The sequence below is a fragment of the Ochlerotatus camptorhynchus genome, unplaced genomic scaffold, assembly GCF_037179485.1.
Source record: "Ochlerotatus camptorhynchus isolate MF236.1 unplaced genomic scaffold, CSIRO-AGI_Acam_v1.1 ptg000022l, whole genome shotgun sequence".
Taxonomy (NCBI): Eukaryota; Metazoa; Arthropoda; class Insecta; order Diptera; family Culicidae; genus Ochlerotatus; species Ochlerotatus camptorhynchus.
Genome location: NW_027040514.1, coordinates 4,885,805 through 4,910,822, shown reverse-complemented (window position 1 = coordinate 4,910,822; position 25,018 = coordinate 4,885,805). Strand labels below are relative to the sequence as shown.

At 42.2% G+C, this 25,018-nt stretch overlaps 1 protein-coding gene across 1 annotated transcript in view; it reads right to left on the bottom strand.

Annotated features, from left to right (window-relative positions):
* Positions 1-9,339: 9,339 nt before the first annotated feature.
* Positions 9,340-25,018, bottom strand: part of Atg5 (autophagy protein 5) — a 59,388-nt gene continuing 43,709 nt past the window's right edge. Inside the window, exon 6 of the mRNA XM_065227750.1 lies at positions 9,340-9,758. Coding sequence (XP_065083822.1) covers positions 9,646-9,758 — 113 coding nt within the window. The 3' untranslated portion in view covers positions 9,340-9,645. The remainder of the gene's footprint in view (positions 9,759-25,018) is intronic.

Below are 25,018 nucleotides of genomic sequence, written 5' to 3'. Positions count from 1 at the left end.
TAGTTTACAGTGAAGTGTGAGTATCCAGTCTGTGCAACCTCTGGTTGAAGACGGCGTCAATTGTCTTTTAAAAACTCTGATGACAATTGCATGGAGATTTTGTGAAGAAAGCAAATAGTTTGAATTTGGAAGGGAAATCATTGAAAATTCGTAAGATGAAACAATGCTGATACAAATCGTGAGAATAATTTCAATGGTATTCGGTCCAATGTTTCTATGGAGATTCATTTTAATAAAAAAATTTAAATCCGGGAATTTCTGGGAGACTTGAAAGGCCATTTTGGCAAAGTCGGTCGATGTGGACAAACACAGCTCGTATGTGTTAAACATCACACATGTTGGATAAGGGATGTCCAATGCAGTATGAATAGAGCAGTGAGCTGCTGGCCTCACCTCCGACCACATAGTGATGATTTATCATCAAAATTATTTTTGGATTACGGTTAACGACTTGTAGTCCATTTTTTTGATTATACGAAAGTTAGAAGATACTGAGAGGTAAGCACATATCATCGGTAAGAGACGTGTGTGTGAGAAATGACTGACCGATTCTTACGGGAGATTTGCATATCACTTTGATTTCAACAGCATTATGTTAAAAACAGGGTTTTTTGGAGCATTCCAGATTTTATATTTTAACTCAAGACCAACAATTGAAATGGCCTTAACTCCATTTTGTAAACAAACCTTGTTAGGCCATGTTCTCGCGAACCGAAGTCCGCAAAGGCAATAATGAACAGGTAGGGGAAATTCTCCTCTACCCGATTGTGGTTTAGGATATCCACAAAGCCACCTGGAGATCACCTGACCAACACACAGAAAACAAAATCGATCACGTTCTATGACCGCAGTGCGAACATAGATTCGGACCACTACCTAGTTGCAGTATGCATGCGCTCAAAACTCTCGACGGTGCATTACACACGTCGAAGTCGAACGCAGCGACATAACATTGAGCAACTACGGGACGCCGGAGTTGCCCAGGACTACGCGCAGCAGCTGGAAGTTGCACTACCCACGGAAGAGCAGTTTGGCGCAGCTTCTCTTGAAGATGGCTGGAGGGAAATCCATGCCGCCATAGGTAGTACTGCTTCAGCGGCACTAGGTACTGCAATCCCGGACCGAAGAAATGACTGATTTGACGGCGAATGCAAACTGTTAGTAGAGGAGAAGAATGCAGCACGGGCGAGAATGCTGCAACACCGCACGAGATTGAATGTGGGCGATACAGACAAGCGCGGAACAGACAAAACTCGGTTTTCCGAAGGAAGAAGCGTCAGCAGGAAGACCGAGATCGCGAGACGATGGAAAATCTGTACCGCGTAAACGACACACGGAAGTTCTACGAGAAGCTAAATAGTTCACGCAAAGGCTACGTGCCGCAAGCCGATATGTGCAAGGACTTGGACGGTAACCTTCTCACGAACGAGTGTGAAGTGATTGAGAGGTGGAAGCAGTACTATGACGAGCACCTCAACGGTGAAGCAGCAGAAAACGAAGGTGGTACGGCAACATACCTTGGAGCACGCGCAGAAGACGACAGGCTACCGACCCCTGATCTTCAAGAAGTTGAGGAGGAGTCGGTCGGCTGAAGAACAACAAAGCAACTGGTGTAGATCAACTACCAAGTGAGCTATTAAAATACGGTGGTGAAGCACTGGCTAGAGCGCTGCACTGGGTAATTGCCAAGATTTGGGAGGAGGAGATATTACCGGAGGAGTGGATGGAAGGTGTCGTATGCCCAATCTACAAAAAGGGCGACAAGTTGGATTGCTGCAACTACCGCGCGATCACACTGCTGAGCGCCACCTACAACGTACTCTCCCGAATTCTATACCGCCGCCTGTCACCATTTGCAAGAGAGTTCGTGGGGCAATACCAGGCGGGATTCATGGGTGCCCACGCTACCACGGACCAAATTTTCGCGATTCGGCAGGTTCTGCAGAAATGCCGCGAATACAACGTGCTCACACATCATTTGTTCATCGATTTCAAATCCGCATACGACACAATCGATCGAGATCAGCTATGGCAGATTATGCACGAGTACGGATTTCCGGACAAACTGACGCGATTGGTCAAGGCGACGATGGATCGAGTGATGTGCGTTGTTCGAGTATCGGGGACACTCTCGAGTCCCTTTGAATCTCGAAGGAGATTACGGCAAGGTGATGGACTTTCGTGTCTGTTGTTCAACATCGCGTTGGAAGGTGTAATCAGAAGAGCTGGGATAGACACGAGTGGCACGATCTTCAGGAAGTCCATCCAGCTCCTTGGCTTGAGATGATGGCGGAAACGTACATTAGACTGAAGCTAGACGGATTGGACTTGCCATCAACGCATCAAAGACAAAATACACGAAAGGAAGAGGTTATAGGGAAGACAATGTTAGCCTCCCACCCCGAGTTCAGATTGACGGTGACGAAATCGAGGTGGTCGATGAGTTCGTGTATTTGGGCTCACTGGTGACCGCCGAAAATGATACCAGCAGAGAAATTCAAAGACGCATTATGGCAGGGAATCGAGCCTACTTTGGACTCCGGAGGACGCTCCGGTCGAATAAAATTCGCCGACGCACGAAGTTGACTGTCTACAAGACGCTGATTAGACCGGTGGTCCTCTACGGCCACGAGACCTGGACTATGCTCGTGGAGGACCAACGCGCCCTTGGTGTTTTCGAACGGAAGGTGTTGCGTACCATCTACGGTGGAGTGCAGATGGATGACGGAACGTGGAGGAGGCGAATGAACCACGAATTGCACCAGCTGCTGGGAGAACCATCCATCGTCCACATTGCAAAAAATGGGCGACTACGGTGGGCTGGGCACGTCGTAAGAATGCCGCACGACGACCCAGTGAAAATGGTTCTAGAAAGCGACCCAACATGAACAAGAAGAAAAGGCGCGCAGCGGGCAAGGTGGATGACCAAGTAGAAGGTGACCTGCAGACCCTTCGGAGACTACGAGGCTGGCGAACTGTGGCCATGGATCGAGTAGAGTGGAGACGACTTCTTCGGACAGTAGAGGACAACAAGGCCTTAGCCTGATTGGTAAGGTAAGTAGGTTGTATCCAAGACACGACCGTAGATTACATGCTAGGTATAAATATCGGTGACTGTTTTAGGGAATCCACTTTTCCCTTCACGGAAACGCCTCGATTTCTGATGACAAAATTACGCATTTTCGTGCTCAAAACGCACGGAATTTTTTCCGTGTGCGGAAAACACACAGAACCCAAAACGTACGAGCAAAAATTGCTTGGAGGAATTTTTTGCTACAATTTTCCAATCGCGAGATATTCGCGATCGATCATATAAATTCGTGATATTTTTGCTTTTTTTTACCCTACCTTAATTCGAAGTGTGTCTGGTTAATTGACAAGGTCATGTCATTCGGTCATTGCGAGAATTGTTATGTACTATTTCAATAATGTTACGCATATGACCACAACACAAACGTTTAGTTGCTGGGTACATCATCAAAGAGATTTGGGGGTAATGTGGCTGGCAGCAAGGCGAGCAAACGTTCAATGAAAATTAACTCTTAAACAACAATAATTTATGGTGGAATTCGATTTCGATAGGGAAAGCACTTTTTGCAGGCAATCGGTGATAATTTTGATCACCATTGCAACAGTTGGAAATTTGTGAAATTTTAAATAGTGAGCTATTGAAAATTGAGTGTTTTTTTATAGATTCGTAGAAAAGCGGTTGACTTGTTTGGAATTAAAATCCATCCACTATTGACAGAGTTATAAGCGGTAAAAATATGACCACTTTTCGTAACGCGGTCGATTTTCGTTTTTTTTAATTGCACCCCTAATATGTTGGCAAAAGACGTAATCCTTCGTAAAAAAATCCCGCCATCCGTGTCTCCTAGTCTAGAGAGTGCCTAAGCGCGGATAAAATAAATTCACAAAACAAATACTGTCAAAATTGTCTAAGCTCCCGTGAAGGTACCCGAGCAGGAGAAAATAACTAATCAATACCTATTTCTGATATGATACCACAATTTGGTGTAGATCAGCATGACGTAAGAGGTAAAATACCAAAGAATAATACCAAAAGATTGCATGCAAAATACTTTGTAAATAACAAAAAAAAATATATTTGGATACCAAAAGAATACCTGTGTGGTATTGTTTTGGTATTGCATTTGCAAAATTTGGTATTGGAATGGTATTGTGGGAATATTTTTTTTTTCGGTATTATTTTTTGGTATTTTATCTCTTATGTCAGGACGGAGACGAGCCAGCCAACGGCTGAAAGTCTCCTTAATAAAGATATATAATAATAATAATCTTATGTCAGGCTCATCCATACCAATTTAACGTATTGAGATATTCGTTCCTGCTCCGGTAAGGTGTGTATGATTTAAAGCTATGAGTTATGAATTATTTTAAGAACAATTTCAGCAACAGCGGTCCCACAAGCGCTTCGTCTAAACGGAAATTAACAGAGGAAGACGTCAGCAAGATTTGAAACCAGTTTTAAAGCCTAGAAACGCCACCAGCGAAATGTAAATTATGCGGCAAGATGTTGAAAACGACTTCAAAAAGCAATCTTAAAAGACATCTCAAAGACCTGCACCCGGAAAAGTTCTCAAAATTTGGTATTGACCCCGATGATGAAGCGGTGGATTCATGCCTGGCCGAATAAAAGATGCCGAGTGTTGGTATGCACATTGACTATAACTTCTACATGATCTCCTGCATCAAAATGGTGACAGAACGTGGACTTCCATTGTTAGTCTTCGAAAAACCAGGGATTCACGACATTATGACAAAAATCGAAGGAGTTCTCAAGACGAATCCCGTTACCTAAAAGAATATTCGCGGAAGAATTGGAGAGGTAGCTAAAAGGTTCCAAGACCAAATCACGAAGGATTTGGAAGAAAAGTTCGTGTGCTTGATGCTGGATTCAGCGTCAAGAAAGGGACGAAGCATCCTAGGTGCGAACACACAGTACATGAAAAAAAGATCAATGGTGGTAAGGACTCTCGGTTTAATTGATATGAAGGTAGCTCAAACTGCGGAAAACATTCGTGACGAAGTATTCAAACTTTTGTCACGATTTGGTCTGGAAATTGACAAACTGTACTCTGTCACCACATATAACGGGGCGATTTACACGAAGGCAGTTTCTCTCATGAAGACGGTACAAGCAATCGCCCTTAAGTGAACCCTACACGATTGTTTTTATTGACTATTGACAATAATCGTGACAATACATGCTATATTGACGTCAATACATCGGTATTGACAATAATTCTGAATATAGATCATCAATATAATTGTCAATAATTCCCCTCCGCGTCAATATCTTGATACGTGTGGGGTTCGCTTTATTCTCATTTTCGATCGAATCGTATTTGTTTGTTTCAAAAATGTTTTGTTTGAAAAATACGATTCGAACGAAAACGAGAATAAGGGCGAATATTAGAAATGGAAGAGGACCCAACTAATGATCACAGCACTGGAGATGAGAATGATTGCGAAAATATCTAACATCTACCCCGTTCGAAAACATGCACGCACCGTTCGTAAGTTTTGACTACGAAAAAACCTACACGAAGCGTTTTCTACGTACACACGAAGCGATCGTTTCGCGCGGTCCGTTTGCACTCGTTCATGTGGTGTTTACACTAGGCAAGCCAAATGATCAACTTAGTTGTATTCAATTGGTTTGAAAAGTTGAGTCTGGTTCATTTTTTTAAATTCAGTGAGTTGATCAAGTCAGTTGAATGGCATGGTTCAATTCGCGTTCAAGTCAGTTGAATTCAACTGACTTGATCAATTGACTTGCCCTGTCTAAACCCAGCTTTAGGCTAGTTCACTAGCGCTAATGAGCTCGATGCTAGCAAAAACGCTCACCAGCATAATGTAAACAGGGCATCAGCGTCTACCAGCATGACATTTCAGGAGCAACTGAAATTCGTGCTAGTTGGCGAGTACACTAGCGCGATTAAATTCACATAGACGTAAACACCCCATCAACGCATAGTTCGGTTACGTTCGCAACATGAGAAACGAACGGAGGGTGAGAAACTGTCATCTTTCGGTTCGGTTTATAGATTCTGAACAAAGTATGAACGCGTTCAAGCACATCACTTGTTTTGGCTATCTGCCCCAATGTCGCCCAAAAACATGCTGAACGTGTGTACCCAAGAAACAATGTTGGTTTTATGAGGGTTCTGTAGACCATGATTTAGGCTTGTAGAATACTATAAAACCTCTATAAAGCTTGCAATGTTATTTGGGTATGCAATTAAATATAATCACAAATGATTTAATATGAATGAAAATTGATCTACCGCACAGCGGGTGTTGCTTCAAGTCTGTTTTGAGAACTTCTCTGGTACTATCGCCCTGAGTCAGTGATGCCAGATTTGAAGACCTGTCATCGTTTTGAAGGCATTTGAAATCCCGTGAAGACTTTTATTTTCTGTAGACATTTTGAAGACATTTCATGTTTTGTGAATACTTTTGAAGACATATGACACTTGTAGATTGAAGAAGATTTTCGCTACATATTTTAAGCAGTTTCTAAAAAATGGTTATTACGAGCAAGGGTTTAAACAGGTTTCAAAATAGAGGTGGCAAAATCTCAAATGAAGTGATCATATTTCAAAGGAAGAGAAATCTGCTACGAAAAATCATTTCATAGTCTCGGAGTCTTGAACAACAATTCGTCAAGCCGAAAATTTTAAATGTGTATAAATTTCGAAACATCAAAAAAAAATTAAATCTCAGTTCTCAAAAATTCCCAGTGCACTAGAGTTTCGAAAATTTGTTGAGTTCAGTATCTTCAAAATTATCAAAGTGCAAGAACCCTAAAATGCAGAAGCCTTAGACATTTGATTTATTTTAAATTAGCAATGTCCAGCATTTTGAATATTTCTATCAATCATCCATCTTCGGGATATTCCAACTCAAATTGTAGTTGGAGATGCTTAACGACAAATATCATTAAAGTGTTCATTTTATACGATAAATGAGGAAATGAAAGTATAGAGTTGATAGTTCCGTTAGAGTACGGCATTGTAAAAACTGTATATAGAGAGTAAAAAGCGAACAAAGGTCAATTTTGAGGAAGGCACGAATCGGGATCTATCTTTCTATAATAATATGAAATCTGATCAGGAATTACTCAAAATATGTTTCAAAATTATCATGGAATTCCATGTTTAGTTTCGATTAAATTCTCATAGGAATTGCATTGGAATACTCCATGGAATTCCTTTCAGGCTCTCTTAAGAATTCCCTTGGAAATCTTCTCAGAATTCCATGTGAATAAACTTTCAATTTAACTTGGATTTATCCTCAGAAATTCCATCGAATTCTCCTTATAATGCTCATTAGAATTTTTTTAAATTCTCCTTGAAGTTCACCTGCAATTCGCCTACTCCCGTGGAATCATGCTTCTCCTCAGAATTCACTTGGAATGCTCTCAGAATTCCCTTGGAATTATTCTCACATTTGCTTAGTTATGATGCTCAAATAATCTTTATAATTTTCTACTCACCTTGGAATTCTACTTAGAATTAAATTGAAGCTCTCCTCCTTTGAAATTTTCTCTAAACTACTGAGGAATTCGCCTCAGAAAAAGTTCTCAGCATTACCTTGGAAGCATTCCACAGCTTGCGCATGAAGTTCTCCTCAACACTGAAATGTAATTCCAGTCAGAACTTTCTAAGAATACTCTTTAGAACTCCCTTTAAAATGCCCTGAATTTCCAGAATCATTAATATTTTGTTCAAGTCCATGAACCTTAAAAAATTTCAAACATCCATTATATTGATATTTGTATTCAAATCTGGGATCTTGAAAACATTCAACATCCGACTTCTATTTGCGAAATTCGTGTATAAAACTGTATTTATCCCAGTAGCGGTCACAGACTTCGAAATATCAGAGACTTTTTCGGCCAGGATGCCTAGCACTACGTTGTGCAAGTTAGATCAAAGTAGTCGATCGCGTTCAGAAAAAACGTCAAATGGAACTCGCAAGAAGAAAAAATATTTGTGCACAATATTTTGTCTTCTTGCGAGTTCCATTTGACGTTATTTCTGAACGCGATCGACTACTTTGATCTAACTTGCACTAGTTGTTTTCTATAGAAGTGTAAACAAACCAATGTCAAAGATTTTCGACTCTGGAAAACCCAGAGTGCTCCGGTTCCAAGCTGGCTAAAGTGCTGAAGATGCCGAAAACAACAGTTTGTCGAGTGCTTAAAACATACAAGAAAATCGTGAGTGTGGAAAGAAATCACCGGACCTAAGAAAAAATGGAACCAGGGATCGTCAGCTGCGCAGCAAGGTGTTGAGGTGCGTTAAAGCCAACCCTGGTCTTTCAATCCGAGATGTGGCCAGAAGGTACAACACCAACTTTCAAACGGTGCGGAACATCCTTGCCAGGGAAGGATACAAGTCGTACAAAGCCAGTAACATCCAAACCAGCACATTAAGCAGAATTTCGTGGCCAAAAAGCGTGCAAGGCTCTTGTACGACCGTGTTTTGACGAAACACAAGGGCTGCACTTTGATTGATGACGAAACATACGTCAAACTCGATTTTTCCCGGTCAAGTTTTACATCGCGACTGGACGTGGGGATGTGCCAGAAAGATTCGAGTTCGTGTTTGCCGACAAGTTCGCGAAGAAGGCCATGATTTGGCAAGCGATTTACCGTTGTGGCCTGAAAACGGAACCATTCGTCACATCCTCGACGATGACGTCCCAAGTTTACATCGAATAATGCCTGAAAAAGCGTGTATTGCCGTTCATCCGCAAGCATAGGGGCAAAGTCATCTTTTGGTCCGATTTGGCCAGCTGCTGCCACTACTACAAGGCTGCCAACAATATTGATTTCGTCCCCAAGCTAATGAATCCTCCGAATATCCCGGAATTTCGACCAATCGAAAAATACTGGGCAATTTCAAAGCAGCGACTTCGAAGAAGCGGTGGGGCAGTCAAGGAAATCCAGAAATGCGCTGATTCCGTGTCCGTTTTCACTGTGCGGGCGCTGATGGGCTCCATCAAGAGGACGGTTCGAGATTTCGTTCGAACTGGAGAAATGTAACCGTCTAATGCTGTAAATTTGAAGTTTTAATAAAAGTACTGTAAAGCAACCATTAATGGACTTTTTAAACTTATTGAATCACGAATTTTAGCCTTTATCAAATAAACAAGGAACTCCGTTGTTTTCGGTCCCAGCCAATAGACGGCCGGTGAATCTGGATATTTCGAATGATGTCATCATGTTGAAGCGGAGCCTGAGATGATTTCTTTACCGTTCTACGAAGTGATTACGCCGTAAATTGTATTATAATCAATATTTATCCCTTCATTGTCAATCGACTTACGTAGTTAGAGTCAATTCAAAGGTTAGGGGCAGAGATATAGGTTATAGAGAACAGGCTACAATTTAGACGACGAAGTATCCTCTCCACTCCTTAGGTGTACATATTCTTACTGTGTACCTTTGTTTACGGATATACTTATGCAAGCGAATAATAATTGTTCGCCGTTGATCAAAAATCAAAAGCTAAGCGAAATGGAAACATTGCATAGAGAACACTTACGCCCTTTTTTTTCTTAGCGAACTGTCCAGTTCCACTAAATTAGCAAACGGGATCAGGCATCGCCACCTCAAGCGTAGATTACACAAAGATGCAGGAAATTGTCCGGATAGCTGAGGTGTTCGGACAGCCACTGCAGTGGAGTCGTTTCCGGAACCGTGACACCATGCGTTCGTGCCTCCACTGAAAAAACAAAAGCAAAAAATAAGAACACGATTAGGCATTACTTCACGAACGTCAAATTTGATTTTGACTGAGATTGCGATTGGAAACGGAATTTCCAGGGATCCCATTTTATTTATGCTTCTCGAAATCTGTTGATGCGGCGTTATCCCATTACAGCCAGCGCGGAGCAAGAATGAACATATAAAGTTTGAGACTTTATTCTCTTCGTCCCACGACGACGACGACGACGACGGCTGTGAAGGTTGAAGATGGGTTCCACGAAATTCCTAATTAGTTATTTAGTTTTATGGATGTCAGAGCAGGAGAGCAGTTCTGATGTTTTCTTCCTCCGCCTCCACAGACTGACGTGGTTGGTGGTGGAAGACATTCCGTTCTTCTTCCACGGCGGATTGAATCGGGTTTAGAACGGTCGTTTTTTTGTTTTCATCCGTCCCTTTTCAAAGAATCCATTTTATGGACCGTTTTGACGGTTTGTTTTGATGCGTGTAGGCATTAAATATTTCTTTCCCGAGACGTCATCTCGGCAGGGCATTCTTTGTTTCCTCGGGATTAAGGTTTGATAGCCATGTGAATGTAGTGCGAGAGAGGAATTTGCTTGGTTTGAAACGGAAATTGCAAGATTGCAATTTTGACAGATCTGAGTGGCGTAGGTAGGTGTTTCCGAAAGTTTCGCAACAAAGTAGGCTTCACATCATTCGAATCATTTCAAAGCGAAAGGGTTGAACGAAAACAATCGACACCTACTTTGGTTCTATTTTCGCAAACAAGCTTCCGAGTTGGCAGGCGACGTGCCCCATAAGCTCGAAGCAACAAGCTGAGGAAAAATTCATTGACGTAGTCCGTGATTCGCGTGGGAAGGGAAAACTTGTGACCCTTCTATTCTATGCACTCCCAGTTATACAAAAAACCGATGCTACAATGGCTTGCCCACGTCAAACATTGTGACTTTTGTTTTGTTTGCCGTCGGTGAGGTATCGCTTGTTTCCGAAGAAACGAATATTTTTAGCAACCGAGCAGTTCCGAGCCAAATGTCGAATCGATCTGACGCGACCGGTTCCGATTTGCATGAAACTTTGCATAATTGTTTGTTATGGTCAATTATTCACATTTGAACTCAAATTCGGCCTTTTAAACAGCGTAAAAATCTTCAAAATTGCGTATTCCAAATTTTTCAAAAAATAGTGAATCGAAAACTTTACTTCCAATCGAAATTACGTCTGAGACAGAGTTGTTGATAAATCAAATTGCTTTCAGGGAAAATATACATGGTAAAAAATTTCAAGTATTATTTTGGGTAAGAAACCCAAAAAAGTGTTTGAAACTTAAATCACATGCAACGACCCTCTACAATATTGTTTGCTATCTTCTATGATATTTTTAAGATGGGAAATTTGTTTTATCTAGTTCGTTTATTTGGAAGGCTCAATCATGTTAGCTTTACGGAGCCGACAATTAATTGTTCATTGTTTTTAACAAAATTCTTTTATTTCTATGTCTAGTAGGAGTTGGGCCCAAACTCGCGGCTTACCCGAAGTTAGAGGGGTACATTGTCGGAAAATAGGATCATAGGATAGGATAGGAAAGGCGACGTCATTATCCGTACATTGGCAAACTGCGTGATCGATATCGTCGTAACCGTTTCCACACCGACAGATGTTGCTGTCCACGAGGTTTATTCTATGAAGATGCGGATCTAGCGAGTAGTGGTTGGACTCATTACGGTTTTGTACTCCAGTCAATCCTGTGTTTGATTATCATTCCGAGCATCATCCGACCAATTGCCATTCAATTAGGCCACCTGTTCCGCCGTGAATCACTGTCATTTTCAACTTGCTAATTGCTAGACCGTGATCGGCATCAAACATTTGGTTCCACTTGATTTTGGTTGTTTTGGATTTTGGGTTTCTGGGGAGGTGTTTCAGTCCCAAATAAAACTCCAACTCCGACCGACCAGTCCGGTAGCGGTTGCAAAGAGAGAAACGATTATCGAATTATAATTTCCTGTTGACTGTGGCAGCGGCTCAACTCCGCCCAAAAAATTTCTATCCGTGAGTAAATATATAGACGCGCGCGCGTGCGGCAGCGTCTGAAGTTTCGCCTCTGTATGCAAATATGTTTGGAGGTTTCACCAATCGCAAATTTGTTTACCCCGCGCCGTTGCCGCGCGACACTCCGTGCACGCTCGACCAATAATTGATGGGACCGCACCGAAGATGATGGTAAATCACCTCACGTATTGACGACGGTCGAAAGGCGAGATTCTTCGTCCGCTAATTAATGATCTCCCCCCTTCACCACCGAATCAACGTCTTTTTTTCTGCTAGAGAAGGAGTATGACATGGCTCCTCCTCACGTGTCACCGTTTGGGGATGCACGATTATTTACACGATGGTGACGGAATTTATTAAACTGTGTTTTTTTGCAGAGGAGATGGTTTGATGGTTTGTTAAACATTGAAATTAATTAGCCTGTTTTTCGACCTGCCCTGTGTGACCGAGGCAGAAACCCGGTTAATGATTGCAATTTTTGATTAAACGAATGAGTCTTATTCACATGACGTTTTCGATCAATGTTGTTCCAAGCAACAATTTTGGTTTTGTGAATGCAGAATGCTTCAAAACCTCGATAAAACTTGCAATGTTGCATATGAGTGACATTTCTCAATTTACATACATACCTACATAGAACAAATCGTTATTAGAAAAAAAGGTTATGTATTTATTGTAGTTTAAAGATACAATATGGATTTTGCGATTTTTATTCCTCTCGAATGAAAATTCGAACTTTGGCTTGATACAACTTCTGCACAAGCTGCTGGTTAACCTCACCGGCTGCTTTTTTTTCATTTTCTGGCCATTGAAATAGCATTCTTAGCCATTTTTCCACTCTTTTTCAGTTTAGCTTTGATGATACCCCAAATAAAATCCGATTGGGCGGAAATCCGGGCAGTTTGTAGGCTTCATTCCTTTCTCAATTATCACGATACCAGTACACTGTTGCGCATTCTTACTGTAGTGGCAACTCCCCAAATCTGACCAAAACTTGACGGGGCCCCGGTGGGACCTAATGAACGGCAATATACTTTTGTAATGTAAGTTGTCTGTTTATATTATTGGTTGTGATGAAAATTGGAGTCTTTTGTCCACAGCTGTAGATTCCGTGCCAGATCATTAGCTTACCAGCAAACTTGTACATCAGAGGAAAATTCCAAGGGAATTCTGAGGATAATTTCATAAAGTTTGTGGGAGAAAACGAGTAAATTCCGACAAAATTACCATCGTGCCAACTGGCAGCAGTATCAGCGCTGTGTGGACACAGAAATCGACTACGACGTCCTACCGGAGTCATTCGAAGAATTCGATCAGTGTCTGCAAACCACCGAAGAGGCGATATCCCGTGCCAGGGAGCAACACGTACCAGCATCCAGACAGGTGAGTCAAACTCTGAACCTTGACAGCCCAACCAGAAATCTTATCAGGCTCCGTAACACCATTCGTAGGCAGTTCCAGCGTTCTGGGCTGCCCCATTTGAAGACCAATGTCAATAGGCCAACCAAAGTTATCCAGACCAGGATGGTGGAACTCAGAAATAACGATTTTGCCAACAAGACCTGCAAATTGTACAAAACCATTTGGGAAGATGACCAAAATTTTGAAAAATAAGTCGAGACCGATCCCTCCGCTTTCCTCAGTTGACCAGAACTCGGACCCATCCCTACTCATAACCCCAGTTGAAAAGGCCAATGCTCTAAAATTTGTGATTTTACATAATCTTAGACAAACCATGGTGAGCCCCCATGAGCCTGCCGTACTGGAGGCAATCTCTAGAGTCGCTGACACCCCCGTAGTAGTGAACGATGATAGTAGAATGTCGGTTGATGAGGTGATAGCAGCTATTAGAAGCACTAAAAACATGAAGGCCGCGGGTATGGATGAGGTAGTCAACCTCGAGTTGAAAAACTTGAGTATTGACTTCTTCAACCATCTTACCGTTATCTTCAACAAATGTTTGAAGCATGGCTACTTCCCTGCATGCTGGAAGTTAGTGATTCTAATACGCAAGTCTGGTAAAGATCCGACCAGTGCCAGAAGCTATCGCCTATTAGCCTCTTGTCCTCCACCTCGAAGCTATTCGAAAAGTTGATAAGATCTTTCTCAAAGAGCAATTCGGGTTTAGGAAAGACCACTCTACCATCCACCAACTCGCACGGGTTACTAACATCATCAAGCGGAATAAGTCCGTTTCCAATACATCTGCCATGGCATTGCTGGACGTCGAGAAGGCGTTCGACAATGTCTGGCATGATGGTCTAGTGTACAAGCTGCATCGATAAAACTTTCCGATCTACCTCGGGCAGATCATTCCAGGTCTACTTGAACAATGTCCCCTCTGATACGTTCAACGTTGATGCAGGGGTCCCTCAGGGTGGCCTGCTTGGGCCTATCCTATCCAAAATTTTCACGTCAGACGTTCCTCCCCTGCCGGGTGGTGGTATCCTGCCCTAGTAGCACGCTTGTCACAAATCGGTTGTGGCAACTTCTATACAACTTATATAAGTCATAAACAAGTTGCTGCAACTTATTGTGACGGAAATGTGCTACTCGGGTGTCTATGCTCGCGATAACACCTCCATCATAAGAGTCGAGTGATCCGTGCTCTGGCGAGTAAACTACAATCATGCCTGGATGTTCTGTCCGACTATTTCAAGAGCTGGAAGATTTGAATCAATGCAGCTAAAACACAAACCATTCTGTTTCCACACTCGAATTCACCTCGGCTAGTTCCCCCTGCTAACGACAAGGTCCATCTTGACAGCACTCCCATTGAACGGTCGAGTGAAGTAGCTTGGTCTCACCCTCGATAGCAAATTGCTATTCTGATCTCATGTGGACAAGACATTAACCAAGTGTAAAATCTTGATCAGGTCGCTCTACTCTCTGATAAACAGGAAGACCACCCTGTCCCTCAAAAACAAGCTTGCTGTCCACAAGCAGATCATTCTGCCGGCTATTGAGTATGGTATGCCAAGCCAATCTGGGAGAGTTGTGCTAAGTGCCACCACCTAAAGCTTCAGAGAACCCAAAACAAGATCCTCAGAATGATCCTTAACAGTCCACCGCGAACTCGTAATTCTGAGATTCACCACCTGGCCGGTCTTCAAACACTCGAGGAGCGAAAGACGTCCACGCTGGAAAGGTTCAGAGTCGCCTGTCTACTATCAAACCACCAGATCATTCGTGATTTGGCAACCTAGTTTAAGTAGTTAAGAAGGTTCCTGTGCTCAAGTAGGTAGGTTATCAAATTTTTAAATTCAAACGAAAACAATCCCATAAAAAGGTATCCTGTTAATTAGCGCTAAACGCAATCATCACATTAGAATAACCAATTAACTAGAACAAACATGAAGAGCCAAAGGCTAACTAATTGAAATGTTTAAACTAGACCTGTGCGCCGATCAAAATATTTTCGGCGGCGGCGGCGGCGTTGGTCGGCGTGAGTTTATTTTAATGATTTAGAAAAAAAAAAACTTTTCAAAACAATCGCACATGAACAAAAATGATACCCACATTTGAGTTCAGATTACCCAAAATCGCTAAAACGTAGGTCACTCATAGTATGAGTCAATTTTCCGACACGTTCCCGCGGAAAACTTCTCGAATATGGGGAAAATTGTACATAGGTTAGAAGTGTACTAGTACACGGGAAAAAATCCGATCTCCGAAATGAGAAAAAGGACTCATGATTTCATGAACACAGCGTGTTTTCATGTTATGAAAATACACCATGAATAATATTCATAATATCATGAGCAACTTTTGCGTAACGCAGCAAACATTCCCAAAATCATGAATCATCCGAGTTGAAATCATGAGCTAAATTCATGGGTTTAACTTCTAGCCAAAAAATCCAAAAAGAATAAAATAAAGCATCAGACTGGATTCGAACCAAGAACCTTGAGATCATTAAACCCATACTTTGACCACTATACTATCAGTACTTGTATAAGATGGAAGACAAACGGCGTATAAGAGATACCTATGTTGTTGGGCTACAAATGGTGAGTCGACAAACTGGAAGGAGTGTTGTCCCAACAGCTCTGGTCCTCACAAGTTCCTACCTCACGCTTCCACGGGTCAGCCGATGACAAAGACCGCCAGCAAAAGATGCTGGTAGCGTAGCCTGGGCAATGTCACCACGATAAAAACATGGATCCGGATCGTGGTGATAGCAAAGTGAGGAGGTGCGACCCTCGAGCGTCTGTTCACCATGGAGGTGCGGCTCAAACAGCGTCTGTCTCGGAGCGAGCGGCTGAATAAGAAATGCTGTATCACGTCAGCTACACCTAAGGTGGCAGCCCCACCAACATGATGTAGGTATCGCGACCCCGGTAAGGTAGCATACTGAAACCCCCAACATTACTCAGAAAAACGAAGAAAGAGGAAACAACGAACGGAATTTTCGGCAACCGACCCGGCAACGAAATAAGGACAATGAATGGAAACTCGGTACTTGGAATGTCAGAACCTTAAATGAACCTGGACGAGCGGGCCTTTTGGCTCGTGAACTGCAAAAAGTGAATGTGAGCGTAGCTGCTATTCAGGAAGTACGGTGGCCTAGATCCGGAGAACGTGAATTCCGGGCGGTGGATCCCATCGCCAACACTTCCTTCAAGTATCATATCTATCACAGCGGTGGCGATAGGACAGAACATGGAGTAGGGTTCATAGTGATCGGGAAGCAGATGAAGCGTGTTATGCGGTGGAGACCGGTAAGCGACCGCATCTGTGTATTAAGGATTCGGGGCAAATTCTTCAACTACAGCCTGATCAACATCTATGCGCCAACCAACGATAAATCCGATGACGTGAAGGACGCGTTTTATGACAGTCTCGATAAAACTTATGATGAGTGCCCAAAACACGACGTGAAGATTGTAATCGGAGATGCAAATGCGCAGGTCGGGAGGGAAGATTTCTTTCGTCCAATCATTGGTACAGAGAGCCTACATACAGTAACCAATGATAACGGCCTGAAACTGATAAACTTCGCCGCTGCTAGAGGTATGGCCATCAGTAGCACCTACTTTGCACGCAAGAATATCCGAAAGCACACCTGGAGACACCCAAATGGCGAAACTTGCACCCAGATCGATCACATGTTGGTGGATGGCCGGCACTTCTCAGATGTCATTGATGTAAGGACTTTTAGGGGGCCTAACATTGACTCAGATCATTATCTTGTTGTCTGCAAAATTCGGGCGCGTCTATCGACCGTTACGAATTCAACGAACCGGAGATCGATGCGTTTCAATATCCATCGCTTGTCAGTAGAAGGTGTTGCTGCAGAGTACCGCCAGAAGCTTGATGAGCGGATTAGCGAAATCAACGTGAACGAGGACCTCAACAATCTGTGGAACACAATCCACGGAGCGGTGAACACAACAGCACAAGAAGTGATAGGTACAGCTCAAAGACGACCACGTAATGGCTGGTTTGATGAGGAGTGCCAGAGGTTGACGGATGAGAAGAACGTTGCCAGAAGTCGGATGTTAGTGTCTGGTACCCGGCTGAACAGAGAGCGGTACAAGGTAGCAAGGGCAGCTGAGAATCGAACCCACCGCAGAAAGAAAAGGCAATACGAAGAACGCGTGATTGCTGAGGCGCAAGAAAGTATGGAACAGAACGATATGCGAAGGTTCTACGCGACTGTCAATGGTGTGCGGAGTAAAACAGCGCCATCTCCCGCCATGTGCAATGACCTTGAGGGGAATTTGCTGACAGATAAAACAATGGTGGCTGCCAGGTGGAAAGAACATTTTGAGACATTGTTGAATGGAGAGAGTGAGGGAGTATCGAGGAACAGAGTAAACATCGCAGACGACGATCAAGCTGTGGAGCCTCCAACGCTAGACGAGGTTAAAAAGGCAATACGTGAGCTGAAAAACAATAAGGCTGCTGGGAAGGACGAGCTCCCGGCCGAACTTTTCAAACACGGAAGTGAGCAGCTGCATCAAGCAATCCACCGTATTCTAACGAAGATATGGGAGGACGAAGAACTGCCTGCTAGCTGGTTGGATGGCCTCATTTGCCCATTATTCAAAAAAGGGCACAGACTCGAGTGCGCCAATTATCGAGGAATAACTCTTCTGAATTCGGCGTACAAAATACTGTCACGCGTTCTGTTTAACAGATTGAGACCGCTTGAGGAGTCCTTCGTCGGTGAATACCAGGCTGGTTTTCGTGAGGGCCGATCAACGACGGATCAAATGTTTACCCTGCGTCAAATCCTTGATAAATTCCGGGAGTACAACTTGCAGACTCACCATCTGTTTATTGATTTCAAAGCAGCATACGATTCAGTGAAGAGAAATGAGCTTTGGCAGATTATGCTAGAACATGGTTTTCCGGCGAAACTAATTAGACTGATTCGCGCAACGCTAGATGGATCGAAATCAAGTGTAAGGGTTGCAGATGAGATTTCGACCTCGTTCGTGACCTTAGATGGATTGAAGCAGGGTGATGCACTTTCAAACTTACTGTTCAACATTGCTCTTGAAGGAGCGATTAGGAGAGCTGGTGTGCAGAGGAACGGTACCATCATCACACGATCGTACATGCTCCTTGCCTTTGCGGACGACATCGATATCATCGGAATTGACCGTAGAGCAGTGGAAGAGGCGTTTGTGCCTTTTAAGAGGGAGACGGCGAGGATTGGGCTCACGATAAGTTCTAGCAAAACGAAGTACATGGTAGCCGGTAGACAGCGTGGGAGCAATAGTGGTGTTGGTAGTGTAGTGTAGTTAGATGGTGAACAATTTGAGGTAGTGGAAGAATTTGTGTATCTTGGAACACTAGTGACATGCGATAATGATGTTACCCGCGAGGTGAAGAGACGTATTGCAGCTGCAAACAGGGCCTTTTAGGGATTACGTAGCCAGCTGAAGTCCCGTAGCCTGCAAACGAAAACGAAATTCGCTCTGTATAAGACGCTGATACTTCCGGTAGTCCTCTACGGCCACGAATCGTGGACGTTAAAAGAGTCTGACCGGAGAGCATTTGGTGTCTTCGAGCGTAAGGTGCTGCGAACAATACTCGGCGGTAAACAGGAGAATGGCATCTGGCGGTGTCGCATGAATCACGAGTTGTACCAAGTGTATAACGGTACGGATATAGTGAAGCTTATAAAACACGGCAGACTACGGTGGGCTGGGCATGTCGTGCGGATGCCGGAAGAACGACAAGCAAATATTGTATTCAGCAGAGAACCCGGTAGAGGTCGTCGACTCCGGGGTAGACCTCGGACACGTTGGCTATTTGCAGTTGAGGAGGACATCAGGTCGCTAAACGTTCATGGCGACTGGAAGCGATTGGCTCAGGACCGAGTCCAATGGAGAAGAGTACTTCGTTCGGCGTTGAATCGACCTGGCGATTCGTAGCCCATCAAGTATCAAGTAAGTATGTTGTGCGGTTTATGAACACGGTTTGCCAAGTACGTGTAACGCTTGTAGCGGTCTTGATTCCACTACATTATGAAATCATGATTTTTCATGACGAAATCATGAATCATTGTTACGATTTCATGGGATGGCAAGTTTTTTCATTTCATGATTTTTTATTCATGAAAATGGAATCGGATTTGTTTCCATGTAGACTAAAAACACAATCAGCTTTCCTCATATTCGAGAAGTCCTCGGAAAAGCGTCGGAAAAATTACTCATTCTATGAGTGACCTAAGTTTTCACGAATTTGAGTAACCTGAACTCAAATATGAGTAACTCTTACTCAATTTTGAGCCGTTCTCATTGGCCGTGCATGCGGAATTTGTTTAGAAAAGTATGTCAAGTGCTTGTTAAAATTGCAGGGAGTGGAGTCGTATGGCAAACTTCTTCTTCTTCTTCTTCTTCTTCTTCTTCTTCTTCTTCTTCTTCTTCTTCTTCGCATTTCAAGCTTATTGCATATCGCATATTAGCTTATTGCGTGCTCTCAACTTAGTGTTCTAGATGCACTTCCACAGTTATTAATTGAGAGCTTTCGATGCCTGTACCATTTTTGCATTGGTATAATTGTGTGGCAAGTCCAATCATACTTCTTGTGCCCAGGGAGGTCGAGAAATTTTTCAACCCGAAAAATTCCTAGACCGGACCGGGAATTGAACCCAGCCACCTCCAGCATGGTCTTGCTTTGTCTTGCTGAGCTAAGGGAGGCCTATGGAAAACTGTTACAACCTTTTTATTAAGTATAAGAAAAGTACGTTATGTAGGGTGGATAGTATTTAAAAGCAATCTTCTGCATTACGTAATTCACGTAAATTTGAGAATATGCAATTTACTCAAAAGTATCTTATTGGGCTGAACTATATCGTTGGGATGAATCTCTCGTTATTTTTTTGACAACAATAAAGCGTGCAAGTGAGAGGCTGAACTCAATATTAAGTAAAAAGAACTCAAATTTTGGGTAGTATTTTTTCTCCGTGTAGATAGAGAAAGTGCGAACAAACGTCAAAAAACTAAATGACAATCGCTGCCTCATAAAGGGTGTCCACGATTAAATTGCCACACTATGAAATTGCTCTAACTTTTTAACCGTTGGGTAGAATTTAATGAAAATTTGGGTGGATAGTTCATAGTGCATTATTTACATCCTGCAAGTTTTAAAGTCCTGTGATCAAAACTCGCGGAAATGGAGTCGAAAGAACAGCTCGTGCGTGATAAAATCTTGCGCATTCATCACGAGAACAAGGATCTCTCGCATCGTTCCATCGCTAAAACGTTGGGAATCGCGAATTCCACGGTGTCGCGAGTGATTAAGCGGTTCGAGGAACGGTTGACCACCGATCGGAAGCCCAGAAGTGAAGGAAAAAGTATTCCGTACAACACCAAAAATCACAACCGCGTAGTTGGGGCCTTCAACCGAAATCCGAACGCCTCCGTTAGGGATGTGGCTAAGAAGCTGCACCTAAGCCGAAGTTTTGTCCAGAAGGCCAAAACTAAGGCTGGGCTTCGAACGTTCAAGGTACAAAAGGCCCCTAATCGCGACGAGAAGCAGAACAAGTCCGCCAAAACCCGTGCCAAGAAGTTGTACCTCAACATGCTGACGAAAGTTGAATGCTGCATCATGGACGACGAAACATATGTGAAGGCCGACTTCAAACAGATCCCCGGCAACCTGTTTTTCACGGCCAAAGATAAGTTCAGCGTTCCGGAGCATGTCCGCACTCAGAAGATGTCCAAATTTGCGAAGAAATTCCTGGTTTGGCAAGCCATCTGCACGTGCGGGAAGCGGATTGCACCTTTCGTGACCCAGGACACGATGAACGGACAGGTGTACATAAAAGAGTGCCTCCAGAAGCGGCTGCTTCCTCTCCTGAAGGCCCACAACGTCCCAACAATCTTCTGGCCGGATTTGGCCTCATGCCACTACTCCAAGGACGTGCTGAAGTGGTATGCGGACAATAAGGTCAATTTCGTGCCGAAAATGTTCAACCCTCCCAACACTCCGGAGCTCCGCCCCATCGAGAAGTACTGGGCGATTATGAAGCAGCACCTTCTTAAACGACCTAAGGTAGTGAAGACAGTCGAGGAACTGAAGAAAGTATGGGTTTACATGCAAAAAACGGTTGATTCACAGGTTGTGCAGAATCTTATGGCCGGGGTTAAGGCCAAGGTGCGGGCATTTGCGTATGGACTGTAAATAAAATACGAGTAAAATGGTAAAATGAAGTTTAATAGTTATTTCTCAATCCCTGAAAATTTGATGGCAATCGGATGAAAACTCGAATTTTGCGAATCAATTTTGTGTGTGGCAATTTCATCGTGGACACCCTTTACACGCTCCTTAGAGGTTACCCAAAAATGAGTCAGACGTACTCAATTTCATAACTGCTTTTGAAACGTCAAACTATGAGTAGTTGTGATTTGTGAATTTGAGTAACATTGACTCAACAATAAATAAATAAAGGTGGATCTCAATTTTTAGTTTTCAGCCCATTTGTTGACGAAGTTTTCCTTTCCGTCGTAGCAGAAAATTTGAAAATTTCTGAAGAAATCATTCGAAAATGGAGCAAATTGCAGCCGCCGTGGATGTGAAAACGTACCGCAAATTGAGAGGTATTTTTTTTTTGTATTCTATTTGCTGTAAAATGAAATGCTTGATTAAAATGTTTTTCAGATTTTGGTTTTTTTATTCCTAAAGGAAAAAAGATATGGAGCGAAATGTTTGCCCATTTGTGTATTTTTGACTCATTTCCCAATATGTGATATTTCCCTATATTTTATGGGAATGAGTAGAAATAACTCATCAACAAATACCTAACCGTTTTACTCAAAATTCAGTTATGGCTATGTTACTCAATTTAGAAGAGATCTGGTTTAATTTAAATTGAGTGGATTTTCAATCAATTTTGAGTAGCCACGAACGATCATGCACACAAGTTCTAATTTCAACGCGTTCCAGATGCATTTTACCGAAAATATGTAACGGATTTTTCATCGGCATGACATAAATTTATTCGGCGGCGCACGCTATGTCTGAAGGCACTTTTTTTGCAACATTCATGTACCTCAGATTTTCCTTGACAGGATATTAGTTTTGATCCTAACAATCAAATCTGTGATGGTTTTAAAATATTTCATCTTGGGTTTTTTGAGAAAAAGTGTTTTGAAGTTTACAAAGCCGATATGAAGGCGTATATGGACTATTGACGATACAAAACTATTACGAATTGAACAAATGCAGTTAAACAATGTTCAAATGATGATTGAATTAATCTAAATGGCATTAAAGAGTTCTCTTTGACTCTCAAGTAAGATCCGTATTGATTATGTTGACTTTGACCAAAATCAATTAATAATTGTTGCTAGAACAACTTCTTAATTAATTTCTCTTCCCTCATAAGAGTAGAAGAGAAAGAAACGAGCAGGACAGTCTGAGGCAGCCACGTAATCATAGTAGGCATTGATTTTCGTCCTGTTTCGAGTGTTTTTGTTTTTATTGGAGATATCGTGTAGAAAATCTGGAAAAAATTAAAAAAAAATAGATATGTTGGACTCAATGGCGAGATCGAAAATAAATTCTGGCAACCATGACGAATTGGTTTGAAAATCGTCTAACCGATAATACAGGAATGAAACTCACATGAGGTTAGCTGCTCTTGCCCAGTGAGTTTAGGTAGTCCTAACCTTGAATTACTACAGAATTGCTAGAGCTGCATTGCAATTCCCATATTTTGAATAAGAAAACTTTCAGGAAGGTTCAGCGAGTTTCTAGGAAATTATGCGAACTATAGGGAACTGTAGTGAATTTTTGGAAAGTTCGGCAAACTATTAATAAGTTCCTCCAAAGAAGCAGAGAAATTCAACAACTTTCAGAGAAGTTCATTGAATTTCAGGAAAGACTTTAGGAAAATTCTTCAAACTTTAAAAGTGTGCTTCGCTCTCCAGACCTGCCAACTTCAGGGACATTTTGTGAGCTTCAGGGGAGTTCAATGCCATCCTGGTAAGTTCTACGAACTTCGTTGGTGGAACAACTCCCACTCCATGTCTTAGAAAACAGGTATAATATTGAGAATTTGTTGCAATATCTCTTTTTCTTTTACGCTTCCTTTATGAAATGTGATCGAGGGCATGAGCAGGGTGGAAGGGCGTAACAATGAGAGTTTGCCACCAGGGCTCTACAATTTCGAAGCTCTAAAATGAACTCGTGTTTTGTTTCTCTCATACATACGTGTTCGACGCTTCATTTCTATAACGCCTAGCTAGACTATCAGCAACAAACGAAAATAAAAAAGAAGGACGCTTGGAAGGAAAGGCTGGCTGTGGAACTTCTCGTCGTTGCTTTGCTCATCGCTTTCAATGTAAATAACGTCGATTTTCTAGTTAAACGAACTTCATTATGGCTTTCAATCCCCTTTCACGAACACTCTATCGCCGCTCTTTCAATTTGTTTAAAATGCGTTATGTCCCGTTTTCGATCATTTTTTTTAGATAAATATATGGATGGAAGATAAATTAGAAATATGACGTGTAATCTTCAAGTGTTTTGACGTGAGAAATGCTTTAAATGTGTTATTTCATTTTCCGTCATATACGTCATGAAACCTCTGTTGATGTGTTTCATGAAAGAGAAAACTATCAAAGTCGAGCGCTCTTTCGCTCATCCATTTCGACGAAGCTTGAAAGGAAGACCAATGGAGCGACGGGAGAAAGAGAGACAAGCGATTGAACATTTGTTTGTGCACGCCGACTGAGGTTCTAGAATGCTGCGAAGCTGTTCGACTTTAACAGAAAAAGAAAGCCAGCAGTCTCTTCGTCGCATCGATTTGGTCGATTGAAGCTGATATTGTGACGCCCTGTTTGCGACCTAAAAAAATCGGCTCACGCATGTTACATTGCCGTTTAGCGGTATAAAAAAAGGGAGCAGTTTATGAAAATTGAGGTTCATAAATGTCCAGAAGATCAAACTCGACAGTCAAAGTTGTGCGGGTGTGTAGATATTTGTAAGAAAAAAACACCACAGAAAAAAAAATTGATAAAAAACTTCAAATTATGTCGGACGCAGGTTTCAGAATTCAGACTTCAGAATCTCTCCAAATTGGCAGATGAAAGTAAGCATCACTTTGTTGCCAAAAGCATTAGATAGTTAGCAGGCAAAAAACTAGTCTAGGTCAGTTTTTCAAACGTCGCAGGAAGACCAATGCGTTTAAATTTGAAACAGTCAGGAAACAAATCTAAGATTTTTCACGAAGATTTACTCAGTTTTAAGAAAGATCTTAAGCTGAGTGTTAATAAGGTCAGTATGTAACAGTTATCTTTATAACTTTACATTTTACATGACTTTAAACTATACTTTTGTTATATTACAGACGCTAAAACTGGCTAAATGTATGACTGATGCAAAATTTGACTTTTTCGCTCCACAGTGCTTAAATGGTTTCAAATCGGGTCCTGATTAGCCCCCAAAGTTACAACTCATTTGGTTAGAAACAGACTTCGCACAAGCCATTTGAAGTTTGCATGTAAATTACTATGGTAAATCTAAACTTTTTGTTCATTGCCTTCTAGTCTTTTTCCATATTGAGCTGCGAAACAGTTTGATAGCTATTCTTATAGAAAATTTTCTCAGCTACAACTTGTCTGAAGATCGTTTCTATGTAAAACGAGACAGGAAAAAGTTATTAATTATTTAAGAGATTGGTAAACTTATGACATGATCAAGCAGCTGCTCTGTAGGCAGCACTGTATTTTGCAGTGTGACATAGTA